This window comes from Lissotriton helveticus, chromosome 6 (genome assembly GCF_964261635.1).
Source record: "Lissotriton helveticus chromosome 6, aLisHel1.1, whole genome shotgun sequence".
NCBI lineage: Eukaryota > Metazoa > Chordata > Amphibia > Caudata > Salamandridae > Lissotriton > Lissotriton helveticus.
The window spans coordinates 1,331,435,440-1,331,458,216 of record NC_136067.1 but is presented as its reverse complement, the minus strand read 5'-3'; the positions used below and the strand labels follow the sequence as shown (position 1 = coordinate 1,331,458,216).

Below are 22,777 nucleotides of genomic sequence, written 5' to 3'. Positions count from 1 at the left end.
GTTTCAACGATAATAGTTCAGAGCTATAAATAGCTCGACCTAATAAATAGCTCCACCTAAAAAGGAGAGGGCAAGTGGGCAGCCTTTTCTAGACCCTCTTAGAATCAATCACCAATGCTCGATATGTCTGAAGGGAATAGTGGGAATGATCTCTGCAACTGGCTTGAGGTGCACGAAGCTTAGATTACCAAGCTCTCTAGAGAAGGGTGGGCAGACAGAAAAGCTGGGTCTTTAGGAGCCGGACAATAGCGTCAGTTCATTAACCTGCTGATAGCTAGCGCTGAAGAGGGTTTCTTCCATGCTGCCATGACGGATTTCGTCAAGGCCTTGTTGAAGGACAGTAATGTCTCAGATGTCGAGTCGCAGGGAGCGGCATTTTAGTGAGGACACTGGTCTTGACACCGATGGTGGTAGCTTCAAGTCCAGTAACTCAGCAGCTTCCAGATGACTGATTGAAGAGGGGTTGGAGGTCCGTTTGAAAAATCTGTGTCCATTTCTGAGCAGGTGTCTAACCCACTAGCAGAGCATAAACCAGGCACTTCATATGGGTTTTCTACACCACAATCAGCATCACCATAAAAGTTAAGAGGGTCAGTTTTGAAGATTCAGGATTCAGTGTGATGCCTGGATTAGTTTACCGCTGAGGAATCTGCAGGTAGAAGTATCCCTCAGAAACATTTTCATTTTACATCATGAAAACACAAAATGTGCAGACAGACATCACTCACCTCATTTGATCGAAAACTTCTCCCTTGCATTCCATGTTTCCAGAATGCTAGAACGCTATCCTGTAAACAAACTAACAAACAAGTTAAATCAATAAATAAATAGATCTATTTAGATATAGATTATGAATACACAAAGTAATAAAGTAATATAAAAACAATTGAACAAGTTACTTACCTTCAGTAAGTCCTTATCAGGTAGAGACTATCTATATGCAGATTTGTTACCTAAGAATATCCCCAGGTGTCAAACTGAAAACAGAAGATTTTTGGTCAGTACCCTTGCTCACCGGTAGGTGGCGTAGTTCGGCTCTGCATAGTCATCCAAGCTGTACCTATAAAAGTACCACCTCGGTGCGCTGACATCAGAATCTTTTGTAACTTTCCACGACAGGAACGCAGAGCCACAAGGAGGATTGACCACTGGAATAGAAAAGACTAAGATCTTGAAAATTGTGTCCCTTACACCTTTACCGGTTCGCAAAGCGGGGAGGATGGGAGGGTCGGTAAGGAATCTGTGGCTAGATAGAGTCTCTACAATATAAGGAGTTACTAAGTAACTTGTTCATATGTTAGAGACTTCTAGATGCACATTCCTAACTTTGGAATAGATAACCAAGCCATACCTCATCAGAGTAAGTCTGCAAACACGTTCAGACCAAAAAATGCTACAGGGCTGAACGGGCAACGTGTCTGCACGATGGACATGATTGTCCAGGCAGTAATGATTTTTGAACGTGTGCAGTGATGCCCACATCAAAAGTTCATCAAAAAGCAAAACATATAGGCAGATTAATGGGCTGAACCCATTTTGTTACATCAACAACTAGATCGTCGAGATGACCCTAAGCTTGTGGCCACTGCCACGCAAAGCATTGCTGTAGAGGGCGCATGTGTAATCTGGTTTATGGCACAATTGCTATACATGTTGCCATCATTCCAAGTAGGCTCTTAGTTCTTACTGATACTGGATGGAGTAGCCTGAAAAAGACGCAGCAGCTATTGCAATGTCATCACCCTCAGCTTGATGGGGTATGCGGACCCATGACTGTATTCCGTATTGATCCTAGAAATGGTTGGATCTGTTGAGGTAGGAGGTGAGTGTAGGAAGGTGGCTCTGTATATACTATACCAAAGTAAGGTATAGTATGCACAGAGTCCAGGGGCACCCCAAAGTTAGGCAGAGGTAAAAGTAGATAATACCTTACTCTATATTTGTGGTAGTGTAGGCGAGCAGTAAGGCTTTATCAGAGGGTATTGTTAAGCATTTATTGTACACACTCAGGCAAGAAAGTATGTCACACACTCAAAGACTGAACTCAGACCAATTTTGTTTGTATCAAAAATATTATTTAGTTATTTTATTTCTGAAACCAAGCCAGGCTTGCAATACTTTGCAATATTTATGCAGTTCATTCATTAAATCTTTATTTCGGCACAAGTGCCATAAAAGAACAATGCATGTATTACATTACATTTCATTGTGTTAAAACATTACAATAGATTAAAACATTAATTAAAAAACGAAAGCAAAAAATATACAAACAACGTTGGAGCTGATTGGAGCGGAAACATTTCATTCATAGGTCAAGTTAAGCAACATCTTATCAATTCCAAGCAGATCAATTCCATTACAATCGATACCCCAATTTTTTCCTTAAATAAAATATAGAAAGTAAGAATCTACTAACACTAAATATTATTTGTTGGGATGTGTTACTTGTTAGGATTCTCAGAGCCTGTGAACTTGACCTCAAGCCTAAAAGAAGGCAAATGGGTTTAATCCATCTCTTTCTTGCCTGAGTATAGCAAGGACAGAATAAGAGGATATGTTGCTCGTTTTCGATCTGGTTATGGTTACACATAGAGCAATTTACATCCATTATCGAGGTTCCTACATCACGGTTCCTAGCCCAACGAGCCAAAGTAGTTTTTATTTGTAAATTTCCATATCTAAACTTTAAAAATAAAGTTTTGGCAAGCGGGGGCTCTATTTCATCCATGAAGGTCTCATACAAGGGTTCGTCCTTGAAGTTTAGGAACCTTGAAACCAGGGTCCCACTACTTCTATTACTTATAGTCCTGTTTAATATGAAGCTCCAAAAGGCCCTTTTTAGTACTAATTTGGGGTTGACGGGTAATTGTTCAGGGTTCTCCCAAAAGTGTTTCAGCCCTATATTACTCAACCAAATCTTGATATGCCTTAACCATGGGATGTCAGCCCGACTATCGAGTATCATAACTTCTTTTAGCCCGTCTCTATAATCTCGAAGTTCAGGGACATGCCATAGTCTGACCCACAGCATCAAGGGTCGAATCAAAACTTGGTGGTCGGTTCTTTTGAAGTTTAGGTCAAGTTCCAGGGGCACTAGTGGAGTACCTCTCGGAACCCTTGCCAAACTTCGCATGAAGTTATTATCTAGGAGACTAAAAGTTTCCTTTGAGCCGGGACCCCATATTTCAGCCCCATAAAGGACCGCTGATTGGACCTTGGCCTTGAATAATTCCATCACAGGGGAAACTGCTTTACTTGTACTTAAACTTTGCTCCCTAAGAATAGGTTTGGCATTCTGAGCAAAGATTAATTTGCTTTTGTCCATTTGGGCTTTCCAGGTAAAGTTTGAATCCAGAGTCACCCCCAGATATGAAAAATGAGGGACTGATTCCAGCTTTTCACCGTTTAACATTAGACAGCCTCTGTCTGGTTTTATGGGATTTAGGGCCATGTATTTAGTCTTCTTCACGTTGATTTCCAACCCCTTCTGGCTACAGTATTCATTAAAAGTATCTATTATTGTCTGCAAGCCGTTTTTCGTTTGGGAAATCAAAATGGTATCATCAGCAAATAGTAGCGATGTCACCTTCTCACCATTCAATTTAGGAGAGTCATTTTTACATCTCTCCAAAAATTGGGGAATATCATTCACAAAAAGAGAGAATAGCGTGGGGGCCAGGACGCAGCCCTGGCGGACTCCACGCTCGATGGGTATTCTTCTGGGTTAATTCACCATTAGGACCCCATCTAATTCTCGCAAAATTCCCTGCATGTAGCTCCTTAATCTGAGTGACAAGGTTATTTGGCATACCTGCTGCACTCAAGGTTTTCCATAGGAGATTGCGAGGCACCAAGTCGAATGCTGCCCTTAGATCTACAAAGGCAACATATAAATGGGACCTTTTAATCACCACGTACTTCCAATAGAGGCAGCAGAATCTAAAAATCTGATCTATTGTACTGATTTTAGATCTGAATCCTGCTTGGAATTTGGTCAGTATTGCATTTTCATCTAGCCAATTGTTTACGCGTAATAAAATATGACGTGAATACATTTTTTGTAAAATATCCATTAAACTTATTGGCCGATAATTACAAGGGTCCATTCTATCTCCCTTTTTAAAGATTAAAACAATTTCCGCTCCCTTCCAGCTCTCAGGAAATTCAAAAGTGCAAGAAAATACATTGCACAGAAAATTAATATAGGGTACCCATACTGCTAAATCATGCTTGTATAGGTCCCCAGGAATTTTGTCCAAGCCTGGAGCTTTTCCTGATTTAATCTGGGTTATTGCCAGCTCTGTTTCGCCTAAAGTAAAAGACAGCTGATCTAGCGGGGATTCACAATTTGTTGCATGCATATCCAAATTTGGGTCATCGTATTTTTTATATAGGTTCGTAAAATGGGTGACCCAAGTTTGTTCGTCTAGAAAGACATCCTTGACCACCCTGCCCACATTGTTCCCATTTGCCACCAGCCTCCAGAAAGCGACATTGTCACGCGCCCTGGCTGCTAGCAGCAAATCGGCCCATTTATCTTCCTCCCATGCCATCTTTGCGGCCCTTTGAACAAATTTATATTTGTTCCTTGCTTGTTTTACATCTGAAGGAGATTTGGCCTTAATTGCAATTAGTAATTTCCTTTTTGACTCTCTGCAGGATCTGTCATACCAAGGTTTACTATGGGACAGATTCTGTGTCTTCTGTTGGGATTTTTTGGGCATCTTGGTGACTAATAGTTTTATTTCATCAAAATTTTTTTGATGTATTGGCAGAAATGCTGTTTTTATTACATCTTCGCCCATTGACGCCAAATAAGGTCCAAACGTCCCGGCCAGAAGTGTATATATTTCACTAAGGATGTCACTAAGGTCCAGTATGAGTGGCCATTTGAGAGATCTTCTGTTATTACTAATATGTATCTCAAGATTAGTATTGGCCCTTTCCTCGATTATACTTTGTTCGACCATATTATTAAAAAGTAAGACATCTAATGTCAAAGTTAGGGGAAAATGATCACTTTCAAACCGTTCCAGTACTTCGAAGTCCAGGAGATTAGGCCAGAGAGGGATAGAAGCGATAACAAAATCTAAGTTACTTTTGTAAGTATTTCTGGTGAATGTTGGTTTCTTAGAGCTGTCAGATGGTAACCTTCCATTGCAAGCCCTAAGAGAATGTTCTGTACATAAACTCATCAATTGGAGACCCAAAGTTGAACAATTAACGAATTTAACGTTCTCCAGAGTAGGGATTTTGTTTACTTGATCTTCTTCATCAAAAATTTCGCTAAGACCCTGAACTGGCTCAAAATTACAATTTAAATCTCCGGCCAAAATAACAAGATCTTGCCTGGAATCCAGTTTACTCAAGAAGCAATCTAATTTTGCAATAGTTGGCGATTCTCCGGTAGAGGGTAAGGGCCTATTGTAAATGTTTACGAGGAATAGATTCTTCCCATTAGATACTGTAGCTTTTATCGCCAATATATCTACAGAATTAGTGGGTATCACCTCGATCTTTACCTTTAAATTTATTTTCACCCATATCAAAAGTCCCCCTGATGCCCTTCCACTTCTAGAGGGAGTCGCGCCAATTCCATATGTCTTGTAACCCACCCTATGAGGCACCTCCACTGCCCAGGTTTCCTGGATGAGGCAAAAATCGAAGGACTCTATAAAGTTTGTCCACTCAGGATCCCTCAGATTTTTTACAACTCCAGCTATATTCCAACAAACCATTTTTATCGACTTGATGAGATTTGATGGCCTCCCAACAACAACCCCAGACATTTCATCAAGATTGGTGAAAGACACAGGTAGGGGTACCAGAGGCGCTACTTCTACGGTTAAAGTGCTCCCCAAGATGGTCATAGCTAATACCTGTTCTTCCATAGCATTTGCATCTTCAAATACATTCATATCATGGAATACAGTTTTGCCCAAACAGGGAAGAACAATATTGTCAGGTACAACAAGCTTATCTGGAATGCCCACATCACCCAAAAACATTTTATCTGTTCCCTCATCCCCCCTGGTCGAATGGCATCAATCACAATCATCTAGACCGCTGAAGATGTCAAACCTATTAAAGGTTTCTAAAGGGGTGAAGGGTTTTAGGTGATCCATCCTTCCATTCTGGGGATTGTATATTTTGGGCATTACATAATTCCATACCCTAGGATCTGAAGTTTCCACAGGGTACGGTGCTTGGTACATGTTGCTTACATTATGGAATGAAGAGGGGTGCAAAACGTGTTGGTTACTCACAGCGTCCTGGACACTAAAGTGATTACTTGGATGTGGTTGCTGTGTGCGTTGTGGAGGGCAGTACTGGGGCGGGTGATGTAGAGATGGAAACACCAATGACCTAGGGTAGAAATAGGTTAGTGGTTTAGGGATTATTGAATTATTGGAGCTTCCCATCTGCCAATTCAGAATGAATTGTACAGCATTGGGATCTCGAAAATTCACAACCACTATGTCACCTTCAATGTCTTTAGGTTTACCCCCTAACCATTGGAGACGACGAACATGGGTAATTTCCCCATTGATGTGGTTTGCAATTGGCCTATAAATACTCAGCCAATGCATAATTTTGTTTTTTAATTGGGCAAAACCCTCCCGCTTATTGTGGCTGAGCACAGGCACCCCTGTTAAAATTACCACATAGGGTACGGCCTCCGGGGGCAGTTCGGGCAAGGGAGTCCTTCTAGGCTTCCCCCAGGTATGTCTGTTTTCTCCCCCCTCCCTCGTTGGTTTTCTCATAAGTGTATTAGAATTGTTGATATCAATGGTTTTATTTGTGGCATTTATAGTTGATTGTCACCAATTTTTAATTGAGGAGGCTTAGGAGGAGGATGGTGATGGACCATCGCTGTTACCGTATTCCCCATAGATTTTACAGTCGATACAATTGCGGGAGGAATTGTAGTATGATTTGGGATATGTTTAGGCACTTGCACAGGGGTCGATGTGTTTTTTGATGTAGTGTTCTGATTTTTTTTACCTTCATTAATTTGACCAGGGTCAATTGCAGCATCCTTACTGCCTAATGCATGTTCGATCTTACACAACCTACTTTCCACTTCCATCAACCTCTCTAAAATACTCACAGAGTATGATTTGATCAAACTCTCTATATCTAATAGTGACACAGAGCCCTTGGTCTCTATTGATACATTCACAACCCCACTGGTGTCCATACTATCCTCATTATCGGTCACTGGGTTTGGCTGGGGTAATGATGAAGGCGATGTAGAGTTCCCCTCGAGTTCCACATGTAGAGTATGATGTACCTTCGTGGCAGTGATCGCCTTTTTACCAAAGTCTCGGCAACTCAGCTTGGGTTGCAGCGGATCCCTCCTTTTCCGCTGTTTCTTAACAGGCGGTGGACCGTAGCTTTTCTCAGGGGGTATTTGTTTTGTGACCCTGTTACGAGGTATTGTTACCAAAGGCAAAGCGTCTCCCTTTGTCATACATAAGCTATTTGCTTGGGGGGTAGAGGTTGGCCTATTCACATCTATCTTAGTTGTCATGTTAGGTGTAAGCACAACCACATTTGAATCCAGGGGATGATTATCTAATAAGTTGATCGACTCGCTAGGTGTCATTTCGGTAACAATGTCAATCAGCCCTGTAGCGGGAGATAATGGCAAGAGAATTGACCCATTCTTCATACTTTCCACAGAGCGGCGACGGTCCGCTCGCTTCTCCGCCAGGATGTTTTCCCTTGCAATGTCAGGGGAGGACTTGGAGAAATACTTATCCAAAGTACCGTTCAACAACACACCCGCTTTGTCGGACATGGGCTGCTCTATAATCACAGTCGACATTTACAAACGGATGGCAGTGCGAGAGTTCAGGACAGTAGTGGGCTATAATACAACAACCAGTACCTGTTGGGCAAGGGGGTATGCCCGGTCCGGGCTCCTCGGTTCTCGGAGGGTCTCAGAGGGTCCGCCCTTAGTCCGGGCTTTGTCCCGGGATAGGTCCCGCACACGCGTCCCGCTAACGCGTGGTCTGCCCGAGTTAAATGAGAAACCAGGTATAGGGGGCGGAGACACGGGAAGAGGCAACAGGTGTGCTCGCTGGAACACGCACAGCCTGATGGGCCTCGCAGTCCCGTCCTCCAGCGCCTACACACTCCCACGAGCTTCAATGCCCTACGGGGCTCCTGGCTGGCAAAAACGAGGCACAGAGTTCCCAGACTGCAAACGCTCAGAATCTCCTCGGCGAGCGGCACCCGCGGAGCGGGGGCCGCAAGGAGTAAATAGGCACAGGCAGGGGGGCGGAGACACGGGAAGAGGCAACAGGTGTGCTCGCTGGAACACGCACAGCCTGATGGGCCTCGCAGTCCCGTCCTCCAGCGCCTACACACTCCCACGAGCTTCAATGCCCTACGGGGCTCCTGGCTGGCAAAAACGAGGCACAGAGTTCCCAGACTGCAAACGCTCAGAATCTCCTCGGCGAGCGGCACCCGCGGAGCGGGGGCCGCAAGGAGTAAATAGGCACAGGCAGGGGGGCGGAGACACGGGAAGAGGCAACAGGTGTGCTCGCTGGAACACGCACAGCCTGATGGGCCCCGCAGTCCCGTCCTCCAGCGCCTACACACTCCCACGAGCTTCAATGCCCTACGGGGCTCCTGGCTGGCAAAAACGAGGCACAGAGTTCCCAGACTGCAAACGCTCAGAATCTCCTCGGCGAGCGGCACCCGCGGAGCGGGGGCCGCAAGGAGTAAATAGGCACAGGCAGGGGGGCGGAGACACGGGAAGAGGCAACAGGTGTGCTCGCTGGAACACGCACAGCCTGATGGGCCTCGCAGTCCCGTCCTCCAGCGCCTACACACTCCCACGAGCTTCAATGCCCTACGGGGCTCCTGGCTGGCAAAAACGAGGCACAGAGTTCCCAGACTGCAAACGCTCAGAATCTCCTCGGCGAGCGGCTCCCGCGGAGCGGGGGCCGCAAGGAGTAAATAGGCACAGGCAGGGGGGCGGAGACACGGGAAGAGGCAACAGGTGTGCTCGCTGGAACACGCACAGCCTGATGGGCCTCGCAGTCCCGTCCTCCAGCGCCTACACACTCCCACGAGCTTCAATGCCCTACGGGGCTCCTGGCTGGCAAAAACGAGGCACAGAGTTCCCAGACTGCAAACGCTCAGAATCTCCTCGGCGAGCGGCACCCGCGGAGTGGGGGCCGCAAGGAGTAAATAGGCACAGGCAGGGGGGCGGAGACACGGGAAGAGGCAACAGGTGTGCTCGCTGGAACACGCACAGCCTGATGGGCCTCGCAGTCCCGTCCTCCAGCGCCTACACACTCCCACGAGCTTCAATGCCCTACGGGGCTCCTGGCTGGCAAAAACGAGGCACAGAGTTCCCAGACTGCAAACGCTCAGAATCTCCTCGGCGAGCGGCACCCGCGGAGCGGGGGCCGCAAGGAGTAAATAGGCACAGGCAGGGGGGCGGAGACACGGGAAGAGGCAACAGGTGTGCTCGCTGGAACACGCACAGCCTGATGGGCCTCGCAGTCCCGTCCTCCAGCGCCTACACACTCCCACGAGCTTCAATGCCCTACGGGGCTCCTGGCTGGCAAAAACGAGGCACAGAGTTCCCAGACTGCAAACGCTCAGAATCTCCTCGGCGAGCGGCACCCGCGGAGCAGGTGCCGCAAGGAGTAAATAGGCACAGGCAGGGGGGCGGAGACACGGGAAGAGGCAACAGGTGTGCTCGCTGGAACACGCACAGCCTGATGGGCCTCGCAGTCCCGTCCTCCAGCGCCTACACACTCCCACGAGCTTCAATGCCCTACGGGGCTCCTGGCTGGCAAAAACGAGGCACAGAGTTCCCAGACTGCAAACGCTCAGAATCTCCTCGGCGAGCGGCTCCCGCGGAGCGGGGGCCGCAAGGAGTAAATAGGCACAGGCAGGGGGGCGGAGACACGGGAAGAGGCAACAGGTGTGCTCGCTGGAACACGCACAGCCTGATGGGCCTCGCAGTCCCGTCCTCCAGCGCCTACACACTCCCACGAGCTTCAATGCCCTACGGGGCTCCTGGCTGGCAAAAACGAGGCACAGAGTTCCCAGACTGCAAACGCTCAGAATCTCCTCGGCGAGCGGTTAATTACAGTTGAATGCAGGTTCAAATGCAGTTGGTTGATTTACAGGTAAGTCAATAATCAGGAACACTTTACAGTTACTTTGTAGATTACAGTACACGTAACTTCTTGGATTACTTTTTACGTTACTTTTGCTAATCAGTGTGATATGCCTAGATATCACACTGAGACATTTCCTAGACAAAAGGCAAGTAATTCACTTTTTGCACATATGCAGTTTTTCAAGAGTTCATACAAACCGACCCCACACTTAAAAGAATTTTCAAAGAAAAGCAGTCAATGCAATCCTATAGGAGGAAATGATGTTATCGGTTTACAGGTAAGTTACGTTGTTGTGGTAGTTGGGTTTCTGGAGTTAGAACCAGGGTTCCCCCAGGGTCGAGGATGCACTCTTGAAACACCCTCAGCGGCACTAGGGCGGCTGGATGCAGAGTGCTGAGGCCTAATGCTATCCAGTGGCAGATAGGGGACAGCCAGTTGGGGGCTGCTCACGAGAAGGCCAAAGGTTGTGGGAGCAAAGCTCCTGGTGTTAGGCTCAGGGAAAATGGAAATTTGTTTTAGCGCAAAAAGTGCACACACAGCGGCATCGAGGCGGCTGGGTGCAGGATGCTGGATTGGCGTCGGGTGCCCTGTTGGTTTCAATGGGGATTCTCTGATTGCAACAAACACTGCAGGCTCCGGGACGAAGATCTTCTGGAGGCGACCACCAGTAGGAGAGATAAGTTGGGATGCTGGGACACTGTTGGTTGGGCCACCCAAGGCTGCAGGACGTCAGGTGGAAGGGTATCTTGAGGCTTTGGGTTTTTCTTACCAGTTTCTGTTGTGGACGGGGGTTCCTCCAGAAAGGGGCTGCTTGCATCGACTGGAGATTCGAGGCAGGTCAGAAATCACTAGATCTCAGGTCAGGATCGCCGGAGAGACCTTCTCCTGGTGTTGGGCAACTCAAACTCGGGCCGTGGGCGTCAGATGCAGAGTAGTGCAGCAGCACGGATTTTGGCCAGAGCCAGAATGTGAGCAACTCCAGTGCTCACGGGAGACAAAGTCTTTGTTTGGGAAGGCAGGGCGGGTCCTCTGGGTTCTTGGTGGCTACTGGCTGAAGAACATGCCGGGATTTCGCTGGGGCAGGTTCGAGGTTGGGAAAGGCCGGTAAGGCTGGGGCAAAGTCAGTGGGTATCCTCCTCTTCTTAGTTCAGCACAGCTTCTTCGGTCCTTCTTCTTCTCTCTTCTTGTCTGAGGAGGCCAGGTTCAGGGTTGCCCCTAAATACTAAATTTAGGGATGTTATACGTAGTACAGGTTGGGACCAATGGGTCCCTTCCTTGGGGTGGGTACACCCCCTATTATGCCACCCTCCAGTGGGAGGGGGACATAAGCCTCAAGGTGGTTGGCTGGGTCAAACCATCTGAGAGTTGTGCTTCCCCTCGCCTTCCCCACCTGAGTGGTGGGGCAGGCAAAGGTAGTCATACCTCTCCTAACTTGGTTTTCCCAACGATTCTCCCGCCCGAGGTGGGGGTCAAAACCGGTGAGGGCCAGTTGCTGGGAGCAGCAAATGGCTGGGGTAGCTCACAAAGGCAGCAAGCCTTTGAAGCTTAACCTTCGTGGACCCGGCCCATCCTGGGGGAGGAGGCTTGGCATCTCAAACCAGGAGGTGCATTATTTCAAGACCTCAAGAGTGGCAGGCTTTTGGCCAAGGGGTCCAGAAACATGTCTGGTGGTGGCACCTGGAGAGCAGCCACTCAGCCAGGACTCTAGAGATAGGTTGTTGTTCAGAGGTTATCTCTAAGATGCCCTCTGAGTGTATATTCCATTAAATGCCACATGGGCATCAGTGTGGGTTTAATGTGCTGAGAAGGTTGATAACAAATTTCCCAGTTTTCAGGAAAAGCCATTATGGTGCTGGGGAATTCATAATGACATTACAGCATTACTGCACTTAGAATGTCTAAGAATTGACTAAAACACTGTAGGGGCACAGGGCTCATGCACCTGTACCCTCACCACTGGGATAGTGCACCCTGCTAGAGGGGTGGCTTACCTAGGCAAGGGTAGTGGGTTGTAGGCATGGCACACAGGGATGTGTTGCATGTTGACTCTTCACTTAGTTCTGCAGCAAAACACGCTGCCTGCAATGCAAGTGTGTGTGTGTGTGTGTGTGTGTCTGTGTGTGTGTGTGTGTGTGTGTGTGTGAAGGTACAGGGCCTCTAAGGGTGGCACAATAAGTCACGCAGCCCTTAGAGGTCTCCCCTGGTCACAGTGCTCTTGATGCCTAAGGTGCCTTTTACAAGGGACTTACATGTGGCCAAAGAGTTGCCAATTGGGTTTTGCAACATTAAAGTTTAGGGAAAGAACATAGGCCCTGGGTACCTGAGTGACAGGAGCGCAGAGCAGACTCAGTCAAAGTTCATCAAGAATTTGTCAAAATGTTGGGACAACCATGCAAAAAGGGACACTTTGCTACACTGAGATTTTGTCACAATGATTGAGAACCCTGATTCGTGTTATAAATGTAGAGCCATTTGAGAGTGTGCCAGGCATTTTTGCTTGCTGCTGCTCTTGATCAGCCAGTTATCTAGATAAGGGAATATGGATGCCCTCTCTCCTGAGGTGTGCTGCAACCAGTGCCAAACATTTTGACCCTGTTGTCCCAAAGTAGTTAACTTTTAATTCATAGTGTTGTCCAATTACCACAAATGTTAACAAGCATTGGAAATGCAATCGGGCTCAGATTTATTTGAGTTTGAGCTAATGGCATTGTAAATGCCAATGTATTGTTGCTATGTGTTATGGAGTGTGTTCATGTGGTGTGTACTGCCAGTGATCTCCTTGTGAGTGTGAGAATATTGCACCGTTACTGCCTGTGATGTCCTTCTTGTGAGTGTGAGAAGCTTGCACCTCTGCTGCCTGTGGTCTCCTTGTGAGTGTAAGAAGCTTGCACTGCTGCTGCCTGTGATGTCGTTCTTGTGAGTGGGAGAAGATTGCACCTCAGCTGCCTGTGGTCTCCTTGTGAGTGTAAGAAGCTTGCACAGCTGCTGCCTGTGATGTCCTACTCACTACTCTACTCTACTCACTACTCTACTCACTTCTCTACTCACTACTCTGAACTCACTACTCTGAACTCACTACTCTGAACTCACTACTCTGAACTCACTACTCTACTCTGCACTCACTACTCTACTCACTACTCTACTCACTACTCTGCACTCACTACTCACTACTCTACTCACTACTCTACTCTACTCACTACTCTACTCTACTCACTACTCTACTCACTACTCTACTCACTACTCTGCTCACTACTCTGCTCACTACTCTACTCACTACTCACTACTCTACTCACTACTTTCTACTCACTACTCTACTCACTACTCTACTCACTTCTCTACTCACTACTCTGCACTCACTACTTTACTCACTACTCTACTCTACTCACCTCACTACTCTACTCACTACTCTACTCACTACTCACTACTCTGCACTCACTACTCACTACTCACCTCACTACTCTACGGACTACTCACTACTCTACTCACTACTCTGCACTCACTACTCAACTCACTACTCTACTCACTACTCACTACTCTACGGACTACTCACTACTCTACTCACTACTCAACTCACTACTCACCTCACTACTCTACTCACTACTCTACTCACTACTCTACGGACTACTCACTACTCTACTCACTACTCACTCACTACTCTACTCACTACTCTGCACTCACTACTCACTACTCTACTCACTACTCTGCACTCACTACTCTACTCACTACTAACTACTCTACTCACTACTCTACTCACTACTCTGCACTCACTACTCACTACTCTCTACTCTACTCACTACTCACTACTCTACTCACTACTATGCACTCCCTACTTTACTCACTACTCTACTCTACTCACCTCACTACTCTACTCACTACTCTACTCACTACTCTGCACTCACTACTCACTACTCTGCTCACTACTCTACTCACTACTCACTACTCTACTCACTACTTTCTACTCACTACTCTACTCACTACTCTACTCACTACTCTGCACTCACTACTTTACTCACTTCTCTACTCATCTCACTACTCTACTCACTACTCACTCACTACTCACTACTCTACTCACTACTCTACTCACTACTCTGCACTCACTACTCACTACTCTACTCACTACTCACTACTCTGCACTCACTACTCTGCACTCACTACTCACTACTCTACTCACTACTCTACTCACTACTCTACTCACTACTCTACTCACTACTCTACTCACTACTCTACTCACTACTCTACTCACTACTCTACACTCACTACTCACTACTTTACTCACTACTCTACTCACTACTACTCGCTACTCTACTCTCTACTCACTACTCACTACTCACAGTACTGGTAGTACTGGTGGTGGTGGCGGTACTGGTAGTGGCAGTACTGGTGGTGGTGGTGGTACTGGTAGTACTGGTGTTGGTAGTACTGGTGGTGGTGGTACTGGTGGTGGTGGTAGTGGTACTGGTAGTACTGGTAGTGGTAGTACTGGTAGTGGTAGTACTGGTGGTGGTACTGGTAGTACTAGTGGTGGTGGTGGTGGTGGTAGTGGTAGTACTGGTGGCTGTAGTAGTGGTAGTACTGGTGGCTGTAGTAGTGGTAGTACTGGTGGTGGTAGTACTGGTAGTACTGATGGTGGTAGTACTGGTAGTAGTGGTGGTGGTTGTGGTACTGCTAGTACTGGTAGTGGTAGTACTGGTAGTGGTAGTACTGGTGGTGGTGGTACTGGTAGTACTGGTGGTGGTGGTAGTACTGGTGGCTGTAGTAGTGGTAGTACTGCTGGTGGTAGTACTGGTAGTATTGATGGTGGTAGTACTGGTATTACTGGTGGTAGTGGTGGTACTGGTAGTGGTAGTACTGGTGGTGGTGGTAGTGGTAGTACTGGTGGCTGTAGTAGTGGTAGTACTGGTGGCTGTGGTAGTACTGGTGGTGGTAGAACTGGTAGTACTTATGGTGGTAGTACTGGAAGTACTGGTGGTGGTGGTGTTACTTGTAGTGGTAGTACTGGTGGTGGTGTTACTGGTAGTACTGGTGGTGGTGGTAGTGGTAGTAGTACTGGAGGTGGTGGTACTGGTAGTGGTAGTACTGGTGGTGGTAGTACTGGTGGTGGTAGTACTGGTAGTGGTGGTACTGGTAGTGGTGGTACTGGTAGTGGTAGTACTGGTGGTGGTGGTACTGGTAGTGGTAGTACTGGTGGTGGTACCGGTAGTGGTAGTGCTAGTGGTGGTTGTACTGCTGCCCGTAGTACTGGTAGTGGTAGTACTGGTGGTGGTGGTACTGGTGGTGGTAGTACTGGTGGTGGTAGTGGTACTGGTATTGGTAGTACTGGTAGTGGTAGTACTGGTGGTCGTGGTACTGTTAGTACTGGTGGTGGTGGTAGTTGTAGTACTGGTGGCTGTAGTAGTGGTAGTACTGGTGGTGTTGGTGGTACTGGTAGTACTGGTGGTGGTGGTGGTACTGGTGGTGGTGGTACTGGTAGTACTGGTGGTGGTAGTACTGGTGGTGGTGGTACTGGTGGTGGTGGTAATGGTAATGGTAGTACTGGTAGTGGTAGTACTGGTAGTGGTAGTACTGGTGGTAGTGGTACTGGTAGTACTGGTGGTGGTGTTAGTGGTAGTACTGGTGGTCGTGGTACTGTTAGTACTGGTGGTGGTGGTAGTGGTAGTACTGGTGGCTGTAGTACTGGTAGTACTGCTGGTGGTGGTGCATGTATCAATGAGTCTAATTTTTCCTAATGAAATAGCCATTGGCATTACGTGAGACACACAAGACATTTGTGAATTCCCATTGTAACCGCGGGAAGGCTCTGTTTTCCCTGATTATTGCGTATTCACGTTTTTTCCACAAACTTTACAATAATGATGACTGCATGTTAACTCTGCGAGTCAGGCTCGACAGCACGTGTCACGAAGGTCACTTTTAACCCTCATCATTTATTCAACCAGTAGTCTGCATGTCAGCACTTATTAAAATTCGGAAAACAAAGCTTACAGAACCAGAATCCAAATGTTTTATAATAAAACGGCTTTAAACCCCGTTTTTTAAACCACAGACAAAAATAGTGCAGCGCAGCGTGCGAGGAAAAGAAGGAAATGGCGCCCTTTGGAAATGAGAGTATTCAGGAAACACAAGAACTACAGTGTGGACGAGCATGTATGAGTCATCTTCTGTGAGCCTCGCCTGCTGTCTCTCCTCTCGTCATTTTACATTGAACGCGCTCACCGCTCAGACCATCTGGATTGCATTACACGGGCACTCTGACAGCTCCTAATTAAGATTAATAGTCTGCCGTGCGCGTAACCGCACAGATTATGCCAACATGGCCGCCTAACATTACATATGCCCTATGGCATCAAGACTACTACAAAAACAGCACCGCGACGACCAATCACCATTCAGATAATAAAAAAAAGCTCGCGCACTAAGGAATGTTTCTTTCCCGAGCCCTAAAGAAACTTTTTTTTTTTCTTTAACAATAGGAGCTCGGAGCTCCGCCCCACTTCGTGGTGACGTAGGCCGAGCCCTAAAAATCTAAAAAGGGTGATATGCAGGATGAATTGGGATATGAAAATATGCTTCTGAGGTCTAACAAAGTCAAAGTCTCCTTTGAAAAGCAGTAGGGTGATGTCATGTAGTAGTGTCATATGGAAATGCTTTGACATGATTACATTTTCTGAGATATATTATAGGTTGCAGTGTTCCATCCTTTTTTGGAACGGGGAAATACATTGAGTGTACAACCCTGTCCTCTATCTTGAGGAGGAACTATTTCTATAGCAGCTTTTAGAAGGAGAGCTTGAGGGCAAGATATTGTTGGCTGTAACCCTTGTTATTTGGAGGTATGTTGGGTGGGTTGGTGTGGAATTCAAGACAATAGCCTATTGGACGACACTCTGATCTGACGTGATTTTGTCCCAGTATGGATGAAAATCATATCTGCCCCTACTGGTTTTATATCCTTTTGGTGGGGCTGGGTCAGTCATTTTCATTTCTAAAAGCTTTATTCGATCATTAAAATAACAATCATAAAAGCACATAAAATACATCGCAACGTCACAAGCCAGTACATATTAAATATTTGCAATTATTAACAATAGGGAACACAGTTAATATATCTAAAAACAGATCTTAAGTTATTCAATAGTGTCAAAGACCATACTTTTCCTGGCGGACACAGATTTCAAAATAAAAACAGCTGTAAAATAACACACATCCGGATCGTCAAGTGCAAATAATAGCCTCATAGCAGTTTTAATAGTTGTCACAGAATATTTTTTAAAAAGGGGCTTAAGATAGACAATACGGAGGTGCAAATACAAGGGACAGATAAGTAGAAAGTGCTCAGTGCTCTGCTTCGAAATTTTATCACAAGGGCAGCAAATAGATGGATGCTTTTTTATCGAAGGGAAAGCCACCAGTTTATGTACAATACCGAGTCTTAACCTTGTAAGGACATACTGGTGGGCTTGCTTATTCACCACCTTCAGATATTTTGGAAAGCCGGGGCTATTCAAATTATAGGAATAATAAAATTGATGGGTTGTGAGCTTACTGGTTGCATCACTACGCAGTATTGCTTTGGTCTCCAAATAAATGTTTTTAAGTTCCTTTTTAGAAAAACCTGTTGCGCTAGCGGGGTCTACAGAGACGTCCAAATCAAAAATGTCTTTGAATGAAGTTATGACATAATTAAGCCATGGGATCAGGTTACAGTTATCCAGGCGTAGGCAATCATTAATTATTCTCTTAGTGAAGCCAGTTTTTTCCTTAGCCCAAATCGATCGCCAGGCCATTAGCGGTCTTAGGCCAATAAGGTCCGTCAGAAAGACCAACCCAACTTCCTGGTGTACTAATCCGTTAGGGGCAGATGTTGGGAGACAAAGAAGTGTCTTTAAGAAACTATTTTCCTCCACTTGCAGGTCTCCGTGTCGGCAATGGCCCCAGACCCCTGAACCATAAAGTGCAACCGGGGCACATCTATGGCGATAGACGTGCAGCATATCGCTTATAAGTCTACTTCCTAATTTGGAGGCAAATTTGAAGACGCCAAAAGCACTTTTACCCATCTTTGCCTTATCATTAGTTATTTCCAAGTCAATACTTGGTGGTTGTGCTTTCCTTGGGGGATGCACCTTTACCAGTACCTATCCAACTTACCTTTGAATAGCCCCAGCTGTGGGGGGGGTCTCCGAGAAGGTTTGTTGTCTATGAAATATTTGTGTTTGCGATATTTGCCCTGATTTGGGTAAACTTCTTGGAGGGGCCTAAGATGTTCGTATTGTGCACTCACTGAATTTGCTATTTCGGTGTCCTTTTTCATTCTTTTCTAACATTTCGTCCACCTGGGGCTCGAAAAGATGGTCCCTATCAATCGGATTATTTAGAAAGTATTGTTGCGCCTCAGGTTTAAATGCTGATACTCTCAGCCATGCATTTCTGCGAAGCAGTATACTGGAGTTTATATCCTAGAAGTAGTGTCAGCTGCAACAAGTGCGCAGCAAATGTTTCAATGCAAGATTAATTTTTCCCCTCGCAACTACATCTTCACCCAGCTGCCTATATGCTTATGGTAAACATTGTATAAGTGTTTTCATCTCTTCACAAAGGAATCTGATAATAAGTCAACTGAATTTGCAATATACCAGTGAGCAGAAGCACCTAAGCCAACTCTTTTCCCTGCTGTATCTATGCTTTTGTTTTCTTTATCTGCGATCCTGGCATTTTTTGTTGTTTGCACAGATGACCTCTTTTAAGCCATATGAACTATCAGTCTGATGGAACCTGAGACATTATGTAAATGTGATCATCAAGGCATGCCTTATATTTTTCTCTATTTGTGGAGTAGCTAGCCAGGCTCTGGTAGGATGTTTAAAATTATCAAGAGCTGATTTCATCATCCCCTTTAGCATTGGTAAAAACTGAACACTACGCTCAGTTTTTGAGAGGGTCTCTACAAGATAATAGTCTTCCACTTCCGCAGAGAGATTGTGGGAACGAGCCGCTCTGAATAACAGCATGGTATGCTGTTGTATCGTCCGAGAGAGAGATGGTTTCACCATATAAGACTCAGTATATTGATCCTCTGGAGAACCTGTATCGCAGTCCTTCTAAGGGTCGTCGTCCTCAACACATGGATTGGAGTATGGGTATGTTCTCATATGGACTAGTTGGATCTGAGTGAACAGATCACTCTGGTAATTGTGAAGGAGGAAAGAGAGTTAATGGTAGTGGTGCTGGTGAAAGTGCTGGTAAGTGTGCAAATAGTGGTGCATGGTGGTTGTTATCATGCTGAGCAAACACGGAATGCTCTCTCTGCCTTTTGTGTCCAGATTGTGGAGATGTCCAATTTTTCCTCACATGATCATTTTTTTCTGAGGAATGGGGGAAGCACGTGCACCAGTAGTCGTTGTGCTGGTTTTGTAAGAATGTTCCCCATATCAGGGTGAATAAAAAGTTTATTTTGGAAAGTGTGGAGCTCATCAGCTAGTCTTTCTAAAATTGGTGACTCTGAAGTCTCCAAAACTGGAGTCGAAATCTCACTTGATTTTGGCTCAGAACGTGGTGGTTTCAGCTTCAAACTTTTGGGGTCGTAGTCGACACTGAAGCTTTATGTTTCACAGGAGTTTCCAAAAAGAGGGGGATTTTGGTCTGCTCTCTCAGCTCCAATGTTTTATCTTGGCTCTGACTGGGGCTTGAAGACAGCTGTGGGCCCAGAGGTCTTCTCATCTTTTTTTGGAATGGTGCTCCTCTTTGACATTATGTTGTTTTTGGTGAATTTTGTCCTCAAGAACAGGATCAGTTCTCATGGAACTTGCTGCCTTCTGCACAGGTGGTGCTGACTTCTTCAGCTCAAAACATTCCAGTTCTTCATCAGAAGCCTCTGATGAGTCCGTCTCGGAACGTCATGATTTTGTCATGTCTTGTGACTTGGATGGACCCAGCACTTGTACCTCAATGTCAAGAGGGTCTGCTTCCCCGAAAATAACTTGCGCTTCCTGATCCTGCATCCTGGAATGTGCCCAGTGTCTTTCTCTTCTATATGTTAAAGTCTTTTTTCACCTAAAAGTCTGACATAATGTGCACTCCGACTCCTGATGATTTAGAGAAAGGAGAAATTACAAACCACATGCTGATCCGACCAGAGATACTTCGAGTTACAAAGTGGGCAGAAAAGAAAGGGAGTCTGCTCCATCTGCCCACGTTCTCCAAAGCAGTGTAGTGTAGTTCCTATTTTCCCTATAGGCTCTGCGCATTGGAATAACATAAACAGCAGTTTAGACGTAGGACTCAGGTCATCTAGGTCTCTACTGACTATGTTAGACTTAATTAGGTTTGCCAGCTAGCTCAGAGGTCACTAGAAACTTTCTCGAGTAAACAAGGAGGAGTTAACTTCCCTGAATAGACAAGAAGGGATTAGCTTCTGACAACCGCATAAACATGACAACTTTGCTCCCTCAGAATAAAGAGTGTATCATGTGAAAACAATAGACAACTATTTCACTCAGTCAATCGTGCATGCTTAGTCTCACCAGAGTGCAGAGAAATAGAGAGACGGGCGTTTTCAATAAAAGTTGTTATTTATTGAGTAGTCTTCTTTCTCATGCAAGAGAAATGAATTGCCACAGTTGCAATACTTATCATGAAGTAAAGTGCGTACAGTAAAAGGAGTATTATGAAATAATACTGTAAAAGCATGGATATGGTTTCTTAGCCATATGATACCTTAAAACGGATAAAATATATACATACATAAAAACATTGACTAACGTACTCAACTGGTGCTTCTAATATACGCCTACCCCGGTGTACCTGACCTAAGCCTAATACGTGGGAAGGAGTAAGTAAGTTGCAGTTTAAGTTAATTTGGTTTTTTGCCAAGAATCTGAATCAAGAAATCGCTTAAGGTTTTAGTCAGCTCCGTACCTTGGTTTTAGAATGAAGGAGGTCTTGTATCTCGTGTCTCAGGACTCGATCTCCCAGCAACCTGCAAGGGTGACTGGAAACACCGGAGCTAGATTTCTCGGCAAGAGAAAAGACAGCGTCTCTCTCAGTGCGTCAATGGGAGGGTCGGCTTCCTTCGGCTCTTGCATCAGCTGGGCTTCGGGCAAGTAGATAGCCGCTCTGCTCCAAACCACCGTGTGTTTGCTTAAGGCAACGTTGGTATATGTATACCTGAAAGGTGCCGTGTTTGACGTAAGGTTGGACATAAGACGTCACTAAGAACTAACAGTTCTTTCTGGACTCCAGGAGTTCTTGTGCAAATCAAAACAAAAGCAGGGGGAATTCCCGGACTGCTGGAGGCTTGGTTTGTTTAAAGAACACGTTGTGCTTTCTAGGAGTCTATGGGAGTAGCCTTGCCGTATTTGGACTGCAGTGGCTATGCCTAAATATGGACATGATTCTTATGCCTTTATAAGGATATGTTTTGTTATAACCACATAAGGGCATGAATCGGGGATATCTAATTAGGGTCCTAGATAGATTCACAACACCCACTCCACGTATTATGTCGATCATTACTAAATACTAAGCAATACTAAACATATAACGATGCATGTGTTTTCCAACCCACTTCAAAATACATAGATTGCATTTGAAATCGTGTATGGTATATACACACGAAAATGAGTATTATACTGTACGTCTTTCAAGCAGTTGTATCATTCAGATAAAGCATATATAAATATCTGAATGAATTGCGAAAATTACATTTATGAAATGGCTCTTAATACAGAAAAGAAGGTCGAGACCATTTCATCACATATTTATACAATACTGTACATGTGCTAGAGGCTAAGTCAAAATATTGTCTCTAGTGTCTCTAAATAGAAGTTCTGTTCTCTAAGAATAGTTCTACTTTAAGCAGAGTACCAATGCGCCAAAAAAAGGTAAATATTTTAGAAATGGAAAAAAATAATTTCGTTTTTAGGGGAAAAATAGTTCCAAATGTTTTCAGTAGGTCCGTTTATAAAAAACTGAAGGCCGAATTCAGAGTTCAGGGAACGCTGTGTGCTCGTTGTTTTAAAAGTTATTCTCGTTGTTAGGAGAGAACATCATATCAGACAGAGTTGCAAAAAATTGGTCTACAACAGTAGGTGAGAGTTCGACCAAGTTCGAAAAAGCTGAAATTGTGCATATGTGAGAATCATTGTAATAATCGATGTCTGGATCAGCAATGCTCACAGAAGGTTGTACCTGTGTGGTGCTGCTTTCATCTCGTACTCCACCGCCACCTAATCGTAATGGTGAAGTCTCAACGAATGCCGTCATCAGAATAGGTAGCCGCTGGGGACAACATGTTGCATGAGTCGTTACCGGACCGAGCAAAGTATCGATATCCATTGGTACTGCTGATGGTAGTGTAAGACAGACGTCCAACACGCATTCTTCTCCGCATAGCAGACATCGAAGCACAGGTAAGATGCCATCTTGCCAGATTGGTCTGAATGAAAGAAACCAGGTTGCATTTTAAATCTCTTAGCCGGGCAAAGCCGAGGACTCTAGTGATTTGGTCTCGGTAGTGTATTGCTAAGATAGTTTCTTCCATTGTAGCTGGAGTTCGGTCTGTGGACTGGCTTGCCATATCGGAGCAGAAGGATCAAAAATAAAATTCCTGCTACGAGTCCCAAAAGAAG

At 45.5% G+C, this 22,777-nt stretch overlaps 1 protein-coding gene across 7 annotated transcripts in view; it reads right to left on the bottom strand.

Annotated features, from left to right (window-relative positions):
- Positions 1-22,777, bottom strand: part of MAP4K3 (mitogen-activated protein kinase kinase kinase kinase 3) — a 1,422,157-nt gene that overhangs the window by 103,574 nt on the left and 1,295,806 nt on the right. For all 7 annotated transcript variants that reach the window (XM_078649063.1, XM_078649064.1, XM_078649058.1 and 4 more), the window contains one exon: positions 729-799. In XM_078649063.1, coding sequence (XP_078505189.1) covers positions 729-799 — 71 coding nt within the window. The remainder of the gene's footprint in view (positions 1-728; positions 800-22,777) is intronic.